The sequence below is a fragment of the Notolabrus celidotus genome, chromosome 5 (assembly GCF_009762535.1).
Source record: "Notolabrus celidotus isolate fNotCel1 chromosome 5, fNotCel1.pri, whole genome shotgun sequence".
NCBI lineage: Eukaryota > Metazoa > Chordata > Actinopteri > Labriformes > Labridae > Notolabrus > Notolabrus celidotus.
In genome coordinates, this window is record NC_048276.1 from 32,628,854 (window position 1) to 32,642,863 (window position 14,010).

The following is a 14,010-nucleotide window of genomic DNA, read 5'->3' on the forward strand; positions in this document are numbered from 1 at the left end:
ATAGTGCCCATGAGGGATAGACACATGCATCATTTATTTATTACAGTTTAATACAGTGACTGATTTTTAAATGTGCTGTCTCTTAAAATGAACTTAAGATTCACAGCTTTATACACATTGTGTTATACACTCATTCATAACTTACATACTCATGCACATGCTCCCTTATCCTTGTCTGACCTGCAGGGTGACCTTAAACTGTACTATCTCATCATCTTTAAAGGTTTCAAAACAAGATCAAAGGATTATTTGAGCAATGTATGCACATGGTTTGCATCAGAACACACCTTATTTATATATTGTTGTAACTTTAACTTGTTGCCTCAGAAAAGTTCCCTTTGAATCTCACTACCGTCAGCCTTTCGTTTAGAAGTTGTTGTTTTTTTGTCGCATTAAGGCAGAGCAAGAGCGCTGGCCTTGCTACCCACTACTCAGTGCATTCAGTGTTTCGTGCTGTTTTCTGCCACTCATGGATGTGACCACATGAACTTCACCTCCCATGATGTCATGTTTGTTTAGCGCGTAGTGATTGGATCCGACAGGACTCACAGGCACACACAAGTAAAGATCAGAGAGAAATATAATGCGTGGAAGCTCGCAATAGCAAAATTGAAAAAAATGGTATTGAAGCATGGATGCCGTACCGAACAGTTCAGTGTTGTTTTCAAAATTGTGGCACCCCTAATAAATAGGAAAAATGTTATACTTTGTGAAGCAGCTCATCGTTGGGGTGGCTGTGGTTCAGCAGTACAGATCATTGTTTCTCAGTGCTGAGGTTGGTGGTTTAATCCCAGCTCCTGTGGCTAAACACTGAACTCGAGATTGCATCCAAGTGTCATAGCCATGGGAGTGTGAATTCACATGAAGTGATTAGTAGTGATGTAAGGATATATCACAAGACGATAAAAAATCGGTACAAATAAGGGTGGATTTAAATCGATTCAACAAAATTTTATTGCCATATTATTTTTAAACAGTAGAAGGCGCTATCTGCATTTCACTCTGCTTGTTCAACAGCTGTTCAGGATGCACCTTTGTGTTTCAAGTCTGAGGTATGGCAGCATTTTAGCATTCCCTGATATTCATAAAGACAAACATGTCAATTCCAAGCCAGAAGCATAATCTGCACTTTAGTTTATTTAAAGAGATTTACCTTATTTGTTTTAATATTTAATACTTTCATTTGGGAATCGTTCACTTTCCATTTTTTTAGAATTGTTCTAAAATTTTCCAACAAGGTATTTTTGTACGGTCATTTTTAGTTTTTTTTGCAAGGTGCTGAAAAAAAGTGCAGTGGTTTTATTAGAGTTATAACACACCTTAAAAATTAAAAAGGATTACTTTGTTTACAAAGAAATATGAGATAGAAAATATATATTGCAACTGTCCATATCTGAGAATTGAAATGTAATGATAGTTATTTAAATTTTGAGTTCAATTCAGTTTTCTTAAAAAAACGTTATAGAATTGTGAGTGAATCGTATCGTGAACCAAATATCGGGATTCAAATCAAATCGTGGGTTGAGTGTATCCTTACATCCCTAGTGATTAGTTAATTATAAGGTGCACTTAAGATGGCATCCTCTGGCGCACTGGTGGCCTAGCGGTCTAAGAGCCCCACACACAGAGGCCACAATCCTTGTCACAGAGATCGCCGGTTCGACTCCAGGACGCGACTTTTTGCAGCGTGTTTTCTCTACTCTCTGCTCCCCACATTTCCTGTCCCACTTCAGCTGTCGTATCAAATAAAGACAAAAAAAGCCCAAAAATATAACTGAAAAAAAAAAAAAAAGACGGCATCCTCTGTCAGGAGTGTGTGAAAGTGTTTGTTGATGGGTAAAGGGGAAATGTGTAAAAACCAAACCAAAAAAAAGCACTGCCAGTGTTTGAAAATTGAATTGAAGTGCTTTCCTTTAACCAAATAGTGTGTCACGCATTAACACAGTAACTCTCTCCTGTGTAGTTTATCTGATTGATGCCTCTTGTCCTCTCCTTCACCTCTGGGATCTCTCTTGTGTCTTTGTTCACTGCAGTTCAGAGGAGTGGAACAAGGTGAGCAAGAGCGAGAGAGAGAAGCTGGGTGTCACCGTGCAGGACGACGGCGAGTTCTGGTAAGAGCCTTAAATGTAGAAGTGATACTCCGTTATCTTAGACCTATGTTTGTTAACTTGGTGCTGGCATGGTGGAACATATGGAGGTTACATTTATGTGATCAGATGTTTAATTAACAACCAGTTCCACTGTCCTACTGCTTCAACATTTAGTGCTGATCACAAACAGCTCAGCTCAGACTCAGGTAACTCTTTCATCACTCTCCTGTTTCTCGTTTGTTTATTTCTCTAACTAAAGTGTAAAAATGAAAGACTTGTGGTTTACGGGTTTTTTTAACGTCGACATGAGCAGTAACTTTTTTGACGTGTGAGAGGAGAAACTTCAGAGGCTGTATTGTCATATTAAGTAACAGCTGACCTGAGTTTACTGACTTTCCCCCTGGGATAAATAAAGTATTTCTGATCTGATTCTGATTTAAGGACCTTGTTGTACTTTTTGCTGTTAAAGTCTTCAAATGAAGGATGTGGGTGGTGGCATTATGTTCCTGTGTTTAAAGAATCCATACTGACAAAATCTGATCTCATCCCATGCCAGCACCAGAACTCTTAGACCTTCTTTAACTTGTAACTCTTTTTTTGTTCCTGATTTCATTTCCTCTATTTTTGCACCTGTTGAAGGTTCTTCTTCTTTCAAGCTTTTCCCTCTAGTCGGTATCCACTCTCTCCGGTCTCTTCTCTCCTCTCCTTTTCCTGCCCTCCTGCAGGATGACATTCGACGACTTCTGCCAGTACTTCACTGACCTGATCCTGTGCCGCCTCATCAACACCTCATATCTGAGCATCCACAAAACCTGGGAGGAGGAGGTGATGAGGGGCTCCTGGGTCCACCGACAGGACCCTCTCCGCAACCGGGCCGGAGGCTGCATCAATCACAAGACCACCTTCCTGCAGAATCCTCAGGTCGGGCGATGGTTTTCCATCTTTCAATGCACAGAGACAAATAAGATGTTTATCTCTGCATTCCTCATATTTTTTTTTAAAGATCATTAGAATTAAATACAATTTAGAAGAGATGATTTGTTTACCCGACACGAGTAATTCAACTCTATCAGGGAGAGGCTGAACAATATCAATGAGACAACATCACAGAGTCTTAGAGATAGAGTTATGTGAAGTTTGGGTGTGTGATGTTGGGCCTTTACTCTCTTCTAGTACGTGTTTGATGTGAAGAAGGTGGAGGACGAGGTGCTGATCTGCTTGCAGCAAAAAGAAAAGAGAGCTACACCCAAAGAGGGCAAAGGGGAAAACCTCGCCATAGGCTTTGACATTCACCGGGTACAAACACACACAAACACATACCAACACCAAGAGGCCTCCACAAACTTCAGCATGTAATAACCCACTGAGTATAATCTGCTATGATATCTTCCCTTCCTGCAGGTGGAGCTGAATCGAAAGTACCGTATGCACTCAGCCCAGCAGAAAGTAGCGGGCTCCATCTACATCAACTCACGCTGCGTCTTCCTCAGGAAGGAGCTGAAGGAGGGCCGCTACGTCATCATTCCCACAACCTTTGACCCTGGGCAGCAGGGCGACTTCCTGCTCCGAGTCTTTACTGATGTGCCTTCAGACTGCAAGTAAATCTGATTTCTTACAGCTCAACACGTAGTTTGACGTTTGCTACTTTTTGAACTGTTAATGAAAACCTAAGAACCGAGCAACTCAAGGAAGAGAGAGCTAGGAATACCCTGCAGCAAAGGGCCACAGGTGGGACTGCTCTCTTTGAGGACTGAGGCTTCTGTACATGGGGTGCAAGATTTAACCACTGAAGTCAGGAAGCAGAAACCAGGAGTCCCCTACTATATGTGATACCTCCTCATTGTACTGCAACAAACTTAATCAGGAGTTACTGTATCATATTAGTTACTTTTCCATATCAAATACTCACGAAGTCTTTTATCCCAGACATCATGTGATGCATCAACCGACTTTGCTTTGGAACAACAATCAAACAATCCCTTCAGACAGTTTTGTTAATATTGTGCTGTTTTGTGATCAACTTGTGCAACTCAGTGCAACAAGATCATGCTTGTGATCGACTTGTTAGAAATCAGTGCAACAAGATCATGCATACTCTGGCTAAACTCCAGCACCCAGCTCCTTTTTGTGCACCCTGTTAACTGCATTCTAAAGTTTAACTTTGTAGTAAAGGGTTTTAAAAGAGAAAAACTATTATCCAAAAGTCATTGGTAACTAATCGCTGATTATGAAAATAGCCCCACACCCACCCGCTTCCACACATAGGAGAGAGAGAGACCTCTCTAATGACTGCTCACAGTTGTCATCTAGATATGCTACCTTCACTTCTCAAAGTTTGCTCTAAGTCTTGTCTTTTGTTTATTTTTTTGTAGAGGTTCCTCCCAGAACTTTTAGACGGCTGCAGAAGTTTCTGCGTTATATTCTAGGTCTGAATCTCACAGCGCTGCACCAAGCTTTCTTTGTCCTTTTATCTAACATCGAAAAGAAAACAGTTTTCAGATGCCCTAAAACCACCATCTAGTGGTTGTACCGTGTTACAACCAGGCTCTGGTAAATACAATTCAAACAATGCATTTTAAAGATGAGACATAAGTCATATCAAGTATTCCATTTTTTATAAATTAAACAATCATTTGAATATTTTAAAATCACAACTCATCCCTTCCCTGTGGGAAGAAAAGTGACACAATCACTGAACATGATGACTCAGCTGATCTCAGTCAGCCTTTTTCTGTTTGTCCAGCCGGCTGTCTTTTGGAAGAAACTCTTCTTCACATATTCCAGAAAAGAAAAGTCCACTCTGCAGTGACGGTCCACTAACAGTCACACACACTGTTTGTTTCCCAGAGAGCTGTCTCTGGACGAGCCTCCTCAGACATGCTGGACGGGGATGTGTGGCTACCCTCAGCTGGTCACTCAGGTCCATGTACTGAACGCTGAGGGTCTGCAGGGACAGGAATCCAACGGAGGTAAGACCTCTACACACACTGAATAAGAGCTGATTCTGACTGTTGTTTGTTTGTGTGTGTGTGTGTGTGTGTGTGTGTGTGTGTGTGTGTGTGTGTGTGTGTGTGTGTGTGTGTGTGTGTGTGTGTGTTTCTGCACGTTGCAGATCTTGTTCTTGTTTCATAAAACATTATGAAATCCTCCACACACCCACAGAGCTTCACTGCCTCAATCCAGATAAGAAAAGACTTCTGACCAAAGCACAAGGTACCGTAGCACCATCTGCTGAAGATGTAGCTAGCTGCTGAGTTGTAACCTGTAGTATACAATCCTTCCCCTCTGTTAGCTCCTAATGTTTACAAACCTGCAACTTCTACAGTACACTCACTGTTGAAGCCACATCATGTGGATAAATGATGGGATTAAAGTGCTGCCGCCTACAAATGATACAGATTTGATCACCTAAAAACGAGACAGCCCTGCTGAAAATCTGCAGAGATCCAAGTGATAGGTTCCACAGTGACCACAGGAGGGCGCCAAAGACAGTGATGTCTGTATGATTCACATGGTGGCGGCAGGGATGAGTGTTTTTTGTATTGTTAGAGCAGTTATATAAAAAAAAAAGTAAATTGCAACAATGCAAAAATACTGCATTATGAATTCAAATTACTTAAAGTAGAAAAGGTGATCATTAAAGTCTAAGAAGTGAAAATATACTAGAAATTTCAGCAGCAAGTTGTCCTCTAAGAGACATATGTCATGCTTTATGATAGTATAGGGTTATTTTAAGCTGCTGGAAGTGTACCTAACCACTTTTGATGCTGTCAGCTGGTTTGTCCAGTGTTCTTGAGATAAATCTGAGGGGTCGAGGGTTTATTAATGAGAGAGAAAAGACAAAAGAGGACACAACACAGATTGTAACTGACAAAACTGCATTGCTAGATTGTAGTTCTGGCTTACGTGTGTCTCCCTGTTGTATCCAGAGTAATCAACCACTCTAAACCCGATGCAGATTGTAAAAACAAAAACAACTTTATTCTGGTGTTCTTTAAGTATCACAGAACCAAATATTGAAAGGATGGCGCTGGTTTCTTATTTTAATAAACAGTATAGTACCACAGACACAGTAAAACACATGTGACAAACCAGTGCCTCCACCGACTCCTCCTACTGTCTATGTGCAACACACAAGTTTATCTTAAAGAGACAGTGACTCTTCATCAAAAAGGAACTAAATAGCTGATAAAACAACCACATCCATTTACAATTTTTCCTAGCTTTACAATTATGATTTCTCAGTTAACAATATTATTAAACAACTCTAAAAGTCATTAATAACCTGTAACATAACTTTACCTCATACACAGATAGATAAAACTGTTTATGTAAGCTGTGCATCATCACAATTACACAGATTTCCCTCTCGCCAGGTTAATGCTCATCATTAGATACTGACACGCCCTCACAAACCCGCTGCTTGGTTCTAGAAGTGTTTATCAGCACAGTCTCCTGATTGATATCCCTTCCTCCTGCTCCAGCTGTAGATCCGTACGTGATCATCACCTGTGAAGGAGAGAGGGTTCGTTCTCCTGTTCAAAAGGATGCGCGGTGCCCGAACTTCGACATTAAAGGCCTGTTCTACCGCAAGAAACCCAAGGAGGGCATCCACATCGAGGTGAGCTGTCACTCTCTGCAGACATCCCACTGTGGGAACGTACACTGACAGCAGTCTGAAGCACACAGTGATGACGGCTGCAGGCAGAAAATAGAGGCTCGGATCTGTTAAATGGCAGCTCTCAGCCAGCTGAAGGACCAGAGCGGCTGCTGAGATGCCCAACTTTACTAGCAATGAACGCAGTTTGTTACAAGTCTGTTTTATTGACTTAGTGACACAAACCAACAGATGGAGAAAAATAAAACGTGTGTAAAAAGGAAGAATGACGTCATTCATCACCAGACTCAACTAAACGGTGCATCCTCTTCTTGACAAATCTCTGCGACTTTTACTGATCACTCACCTTACATCTCCAAAGGGCGTCTAAATTTTCAGCCACCAGGTCTGCTCTGTTGTGTAAATGTAAGCAGATATCTTTAATGGTCATGTATTTCACACCTGTAGTGGAAGGTGAGAAGACAAAAAAAACTTGCCCAGACCATAGATCTCTTAAGTAAGCATTTCATTTCAGATTTTGATCACTGTTGATGTGTTACAAAAGAAAACTCAACCCGGGGCGCTGGTAGCCTAGCGCTTCACATACAGAGGCTATTGCCCTCGTCGCAGAGGTCGCTGGTTCGTCTCCTGACCGCCACCATGTCCTGCATGTCTTCCCCCCTCTCTACTCCCCACATTTCCTGTCTCTCTTTTTGTCCTATCATAAAGGCAAAAAGCCCCAAAAGATATTTAAAGAAAAAAAGAAATCTCAACACATCAGGATGCAGAAGTCACAAAAAGCCTCATTATCATGGGGAGACTAAATGAAGCACTTTTAGAAACATGAAATGTTCTGTTTTTATTCGGTTGTGTGACTGTGGAGTTAAGTTTGATGAAAAGACTGAGCGAAAGAAGTCTTGCAGAGATAAACACCAAAAGGTAGCAGAGCTGCTGAGTCAGAAAATTCAGTTTCACAGTAAATCTCTTTCTCCAACATTTATTATCAGAGGTGACAAAGTCCACAACATCATTCTTGAGTTTAAGTCTAGATCCTCCTGCTCAAATATGACTGCAGTACAGGTGAAAGTTGCTCTGTCAGATTATTACAGAGTACTTGATTTTAAAAATACTGAAGTGTTAAAAATATGTTTTAAAAACAGAATCTCAGATCATTCAGAACTTTATTACACCTGTATCTACGACACACAGGCAACATCTAAAATGTCGTCACTCATGTTAAGAAGCGGGTCAGTATCCTGAGTTTCTCCTCGTTCCTGCCTTGGAAGCAACTTTTTAACTCCAGACTGTGTCCGTCCAGTATGTTGTGACACTTTTTAAAAATACACTCTCACACTTTTTAAGCATTCTTTTTATTTTTGAACCGTATCATCAATACTCGAAGTTTCCCTCCAACATCTCTGAATGTGAGTAAATCACTCGAAAAAGGAAAATGTGGAATATCTGTTACCAATCTATTACACACTCAGTATCAGGCAGTATGCACCAGCCTGAGAGCTAGTTAGGGAATTATTGCTGGTAATGTGATGCTACATATCCTCAGTCAGAGCTGTGAAATTACCTCTTTTGTTTCCTGTGAAAGGAGACATGAGTGTTTATTATACATTTATACCATGATAGCGATCGTCAGGGAGGGAAAATGTTCTCCTCAGCCTTCCTGAGGTGTTAAATCTGTACATCTCTCATCAACAGTTGACATGTTACCCTCCTAAACAGTTAAATAACTTAGCAAAGTGAAGGCCTGCCAGTAACTACACATTAAAATTAAAGACTGTATAAATAATGGACAGAGTATCTGTGACGTCACGCATCTGTTTCTGAAGCGCTGTTTTGAAGCCGATCGTCAACAGGAGCCATATTTGAAATGCTGAACTCAACCAAACTGCTGTCAGGCTAGTGTGAGGTAAAGAGGCGGGCTTTGAGCCTCCGCACCAACAGCTACAGTGTTCACGCCTGTCAATCAAGTCAGTCATGCCCTTAAATGGGCAAAACTCGTAGTCTTAATATCCTCTGAACTGTCGCATTATAAAAATCCCCCCCCCCCCCCCCGTACAGTGTGTGCCGATAAGAGATTAGCTATTTAAGCCTAAACCGTTTTTTGAACGAGGGTGTAAACATGTTTATTTCTGCTGTAAAGATCGGCTTTTTTAAATTTGTATGTATGTGGTTTCCGGTACTTACGGAGCCAGCCTCAAGTGGACACTCCAGAAACTGCAGTTTTTTGTTTTTTTACCCAAATCTTTTTATTGATTTTCTTTGGCAGACAGTGCATATAAAGACAAAATCAGTGCATCCACATATCTCTGTATGAGGTAATCAGTGTTTAATACAGATTTAAAAACAGAGGCAGTATGGCATGCACATCTTCAAACTGTAATGAAGTGAAACTGCAGTTTTTAACACTTCGGCATCAGCTTTGATTCTCGCGGCCGCAGGTGGCCGCCTGATTAAAATGCATCTCTTAATGCCTCAAAGACACTCATAAACTACCTAACTAGATAGACAAATGACCCAGGATCTTCTATAAAGAACATTTTTTTACAGTCAATGTCACTGTAGTAATCTCAAGTTACAGATTTTGCATAATAAATCTGATTTTGGCATCAGGAGTATCCTGGTTTCCATTTGTAGTCTGAGTAATATCGACGAGTGTGTTTCAGCGATCATTGGCTGCATGCAAGAAAACAATCTGCAAAAGCAGCAGAACACAATCAGACATAATGCAATCCCAGAGCACACTGGAAGACGTTTCAGGACAGCTCAACTTTAATTAATGTCTGTGTGCAGCAAACAGTCCCCTCTTACATGTTTGGAAGCAACAACTCAGTTTGTTTCTCAAGTTGATGATTATGAACAAAAGCAATGCATTTGAAAAATTTAGAAATAAGTCTAACTAGTGGTTTCAACCTAGCAGCTCATGACTCCTCTACAGAAACCAATGGGTGAGATCACTCAGACTAAGTCCATGTTTTTAAAGTCTATGGCTCCACCAAATCAGTCACTCCAAGAGGCTCTGAAGTTATTAAACAAGCTTGTGCTTTAAAGTGCAATAATGACTTCAGATGCACCTGGATATGGAGCTGTGAATTTTGAAGTTTATTGTTTTATTGTTCTGCACTTTTCTATTTTTAGATCTCTTTGGTTAAAGAAATCAAATAGAAAGTGTTATATAAGCTCCTCTTTGAATGATGCATGTAGGGTTTATCATTTCCTACATATTGCTTCACTCCCTCTCTATTCTACTTGGTTCACTATCCTCTATCAGAGTCCGCTGAGTATTTCCCCCTGTGTTTTTTCTCCTTCTGCTCTTGCTTATCTGCCTCTTCCTTTCTCTCCTCTCTTTCTGCGTTTTCCTTCTCAATGAGCGGCCAACAGATCTACAACAAGAACATGATCGTGGACACCTTCCTGGGTCAGGTGATCCTGTTCAGCGACCCCAACGAGCGGCAGGAGCAGCACACGCTCCATCTCCGCGACAAGGGCAGCCGCCAGGACAACGACCTGCCAGGCACGCTCACTGTGCGCCTCATCACCTCCACCACACTCACCAACATCTGATCCCATCGCTCAGACAGTTACAGCGATAGAAACTCAAGATGGCGTTCTATCGTGTCCGTCGATCATGCTCACCTTTAACCCTCCAGACATCATGGGGGCTCGTTTTTTCTGCTGCCTGCACTTTTCTTATTGGTTGCCCGTTTTTACTTTTTTTTGCTTCAGCTTTTTGGAAGTTTTTGGAAAGTCTGTAACTATATCTCTGAGCAGACGTGTCCAAAGACAATATTTGGTATTTTGATTTCATATTTTTTTAATGCATTCATGCCAAAATTGTCCATTATTTAGTGTTTGCATCAGAATTTTTATCTTTAAATACTTTTCATTGCAGGTTTATTCACCAGAATCTCCGTCAGCTGAGCTCTCACTGATGGAGAAAAAGACCAACCTGACATGAGTTCAATGAGTACATTGATTTAGCTCTAATCAACACAACTCTTCATCATTTCATTCTTCATGTAGTTGTGTTCAAACACTCATACATGCACATCTAATACGTATGCAGACATCTCTGCACTCTCCATGCATGTGCCAATGTTTCCAAGGGCTATGCATTGCCTTAAGGTTGGGTCTGTCTCCACCTTGAGGAGGCGGAGGGGGTTTATGTTGAAAACTCTTTATCTTCTCGGTCAGCTGTCCTCAGTGTTAGCACATCATCCATTTCTGTCCCTTGAAATCTAAATTGAACCCTGCTTTTTGTCATAGTCTCCATTTATATTCACGTCATGTGTACTCTTTTATATCCGTCGCTGTTTGTCCCACCTGGTCCGCTCACCAAGACCCCTCAAGTCTTCACCAGTTTGCCGGTGCTTTGGAGAGCATGCAGCACTGTCTGTCACTTTTTACTGTGGACTTTACAAAACCGATAGCCAACAGCAGCTATTCTCTCCCTCTTCTGAGAGCTTTTCTGTGTTGTTCTGTGAGCGCGCTCATGTGTGAAATCTTGCCTCCCGTCTTCCATCACTACGACCATTTCAGACTCCCCGAGACGCTTTCTGCCGGTTGCTATGGACGATCTTAAAAACTGCATGGCTTCAAAAACTGAACTCTTTGCCTGTGCTGCACATCTTTCCGGTCGTAGCTTAGCAGCCGGTGCTTTTGATAGTGCTACCCTTCCTCTTTGATTCCCTCCCTCCCCCCGACATGTGTGTACACCTTCCCAGTCCAGCGGAGTGCAAAGATTTACCCTGACATAATCAAGTGCTTTATGGGACCAAAGATGAGCCAGACCCTCCGCTCTCTTAGTCCCTTTTGGACCGCTCTGGCCTGGCCCGTCCTGGCCTGGCCTGGCCTGGCCTGGCCTAGCTACAAACCACCACCCCCTGTGCCACATCATCTCTTAACGGCAACACCACTGCCTGACGCTTCCTCTGACTTGAGTCTGTTGGCCCGGCCAAGACTCATGCCACGTGATCCGGAGAGACAGCAGCTGTGCTTCTGCTGTTAAGACAGAACAGGCGCGAGTGTATGTGTGGTTGTTGAACTGCATGAGTGTGTGTGTGTGTGTGTGTGTGTGTGTGTGTGTGTGTGTGTGTGTGTGTGTGTGTGTGTGTGTGTGTGTGTGTGTGTGTGTGTGTGTGTGTGTGTGTGTGTGTGTACTGCTTGTTCCAGCCTTGCTCTAAATGGGAGTACCTGGGAGTGCTTGGGGTGAATGTATATCTGTTTATTTAGCCGTACCTGGAAGAAAGTCGTTTCTGTGGAAAGGTGTGAACCAAAAGGAGAACAGCCCTTAAAGGGAACATCACACCTTGCACTTTATTTGATTTAAAAAGGAGCAAAAGGACCCTAAAGGAAGAGAGAGAGAGGAGGGCGAGCAGAGGAGACATCCTGCCAAACAACCTGTGCCATCGCCTTGGTCCTGGCTTTGCCTCCGCAGCAGGAAAACTTTTACGGGACATTTGTTGAACTGTTGAGAGATTTTTAGAAGGAGTTCAGATGGCTTTTGCATATTGAACCAACACTGGTACAATTTAATCTATCTCTGATGAACTGTTGCATTTCTTGCGTAGATCATGTTGCATCCAATCTGACCTTTTGGCACCGAGGCTTTTTGTGACAGAAGCCCGAACAGAAAATTACAACATGTCTTTGTTTTTCTTGAAAGTGCAATATCATTGCAGAGACTTTTCATTCCAAATTTTCAGACTTTTGGGTATGTCTAAGTCTTTTTTTTTCTCTCCTTGTGTTTCATATGAAGAATTTAAAAATGTAAGTTGTACTCATTTTCAAGACATTTCCTTTGAATGTAAGACAGTTAGTGGACTATTTTCAGTCAAACTATCAAGTTGGTTTTCCTGATTTCAGCGCCTTTTTCCATTACTTGAACTGTCACACATGGCATTTAATTGATCACACACCTTTGTGTACAGCATCTTTATAAATGTGTCTTGCATGGGTTACTTTCCGATATGTTCATGGCCTTGTATTGTACTGTTCAATTGTTACTATATATTTATTCTTTCTATCTGAGAAGTCTTGGAAATGCTAGTATTGAGCAGTCAGCATGTCTACACTAATGCACCACATGTCAGTCTGATCATATCAACAGGTTTGAAACAGTTATGTCTTGTACTACAGTGATGCATTCTTAATGCCTCTAGCATCGGTGAACATTAGCAGCAGTTGTTGACTACTTTTTAGGTGCTATTTATCTTCTCTGTGCTTTCTTGTGTTGTTTTTAGTCTGATGGAGCGACAGAAGCTGAGCATTAGGAACAATGAATGAAGAGTGAGTTGGAGAAAGGTTGTGTTAGTCAGTGTTAGAAACTGCAGTGCCAATCAGAGTAGGGTTAGATATGTATGCGATATGTGCCTGGATAGATGCTGGTTTATATTTAGAACCAAGGTGGTAAAAACCGCCCTGCCCTCCACTCCACTAACAGCAACACCGGTCTGTTTTACAGGATAGCTTCCAGGTGTGACTCGAATCTCCCACACACAGCTCAATACAAGAAATGTTCGAAATCAGCCAGACAGAGGGTGAGGAAAAGTGTAAATAAGATCAGTTATTGGTGCCATAAGAATATGATGCTACTAGGAATTGATGAGGTGAAGAAGCCTCAGTTTGTGCCTCTCGTGTTTTACCGCTACATCATGGAGACAACAGCTCAATTCTCCAAAAACTGATCTCCACCAGTTTTTCAAAAGGTTGTTCTGGAGGAGTTTACATACAATCATTCAAATTATATTTTACTCTCTGCACCATATTCCTTGATGACTTCATCCAAACATTCTTCTGAAATGAAGTAGACTACATTTTCTTTTGATTCTTAGTTTTTATGAGCATTGAACACATGCAGAAAATCTCTTTAGTCACTACCTCTGCTTCATAAGTCAGACCAAGATCAGGGACAGAAATGACAGCGGGATTACCTACACTTATTCAAGGTAGTTCAATTTGCTGTCATGTTTACAAGCGCAGATTGACGTTTCTTGTTCAAATGATAGATTCATTGTTGTGCTGCATAACGAGCCAGAGGAGAAGTCGTTTCGAGATTTCTGTCAAATAAATATAGTCTGCATACTTCCGTAATGTTAAGCATACCAGAAGAAGTCTCAGTATTTTAATTGGATGAAGTCAAAAGTATTGCATCTGGTCACACTGCGCGGTAAGCAAAGTATCATGCACAATCCCCTGTGCTGCAGAAGCCACTGGAAGGCTTAGCTTGTTTTACTGATGTGAAAGAATTCTGCATGTTTGAACCTCCAGCTGAGTTAATGTTGCATACATTATGAAGTAGAAGCAGCAGAG

At 41.5% G+C, this 14,010-nt stretch overlaps 1 protein-coding gene across 1 annotated transcript in view; it reads left to right on the forward strand.

Annotated features, from left to right (window-relative positions):
- Positions 1-11,774, forward strand: part of capn5b (calpain 5b) — a 75,705-nt gene extending 63,931 nt beyond the window's left edge. The window contains exons 7-14 of the mRNA XM_034684189.1: positions 2,034-2,111; positions 2,816-3,011; positions 3,264-3,386; positions 3,492-3,688; positions 4,938-5,059; positions 6,575-6,711; positions 10,081-10,492; positions 10,592-11,774. Of these exons, the coding sequence (XP_034540080.1) occupies positions 2,034-2,111; positions 2,816-3,011; positions 3,264-3,386; positions 3,492-3,688; positions 4,938-5,059; positions 6,575-6,711; positions 10,081-10,263 (1,036 nt within the window). The 3' untranslated portion in view covers positions 10,264-10,492; positions 10,592-11,774. The remainder of the gene's footprint in view (positions 1-2,033; positions 2,112-2,815; positions 3,012-3,263; positions 3,387-3,491; positions 3,689-4,937; positions 5,060-6,574; positions 6,712-10,080; positions 10,493-10,591) is intronic.
- Positions 11,775-14,010: the final 2,236 nt, after the last annotated feature.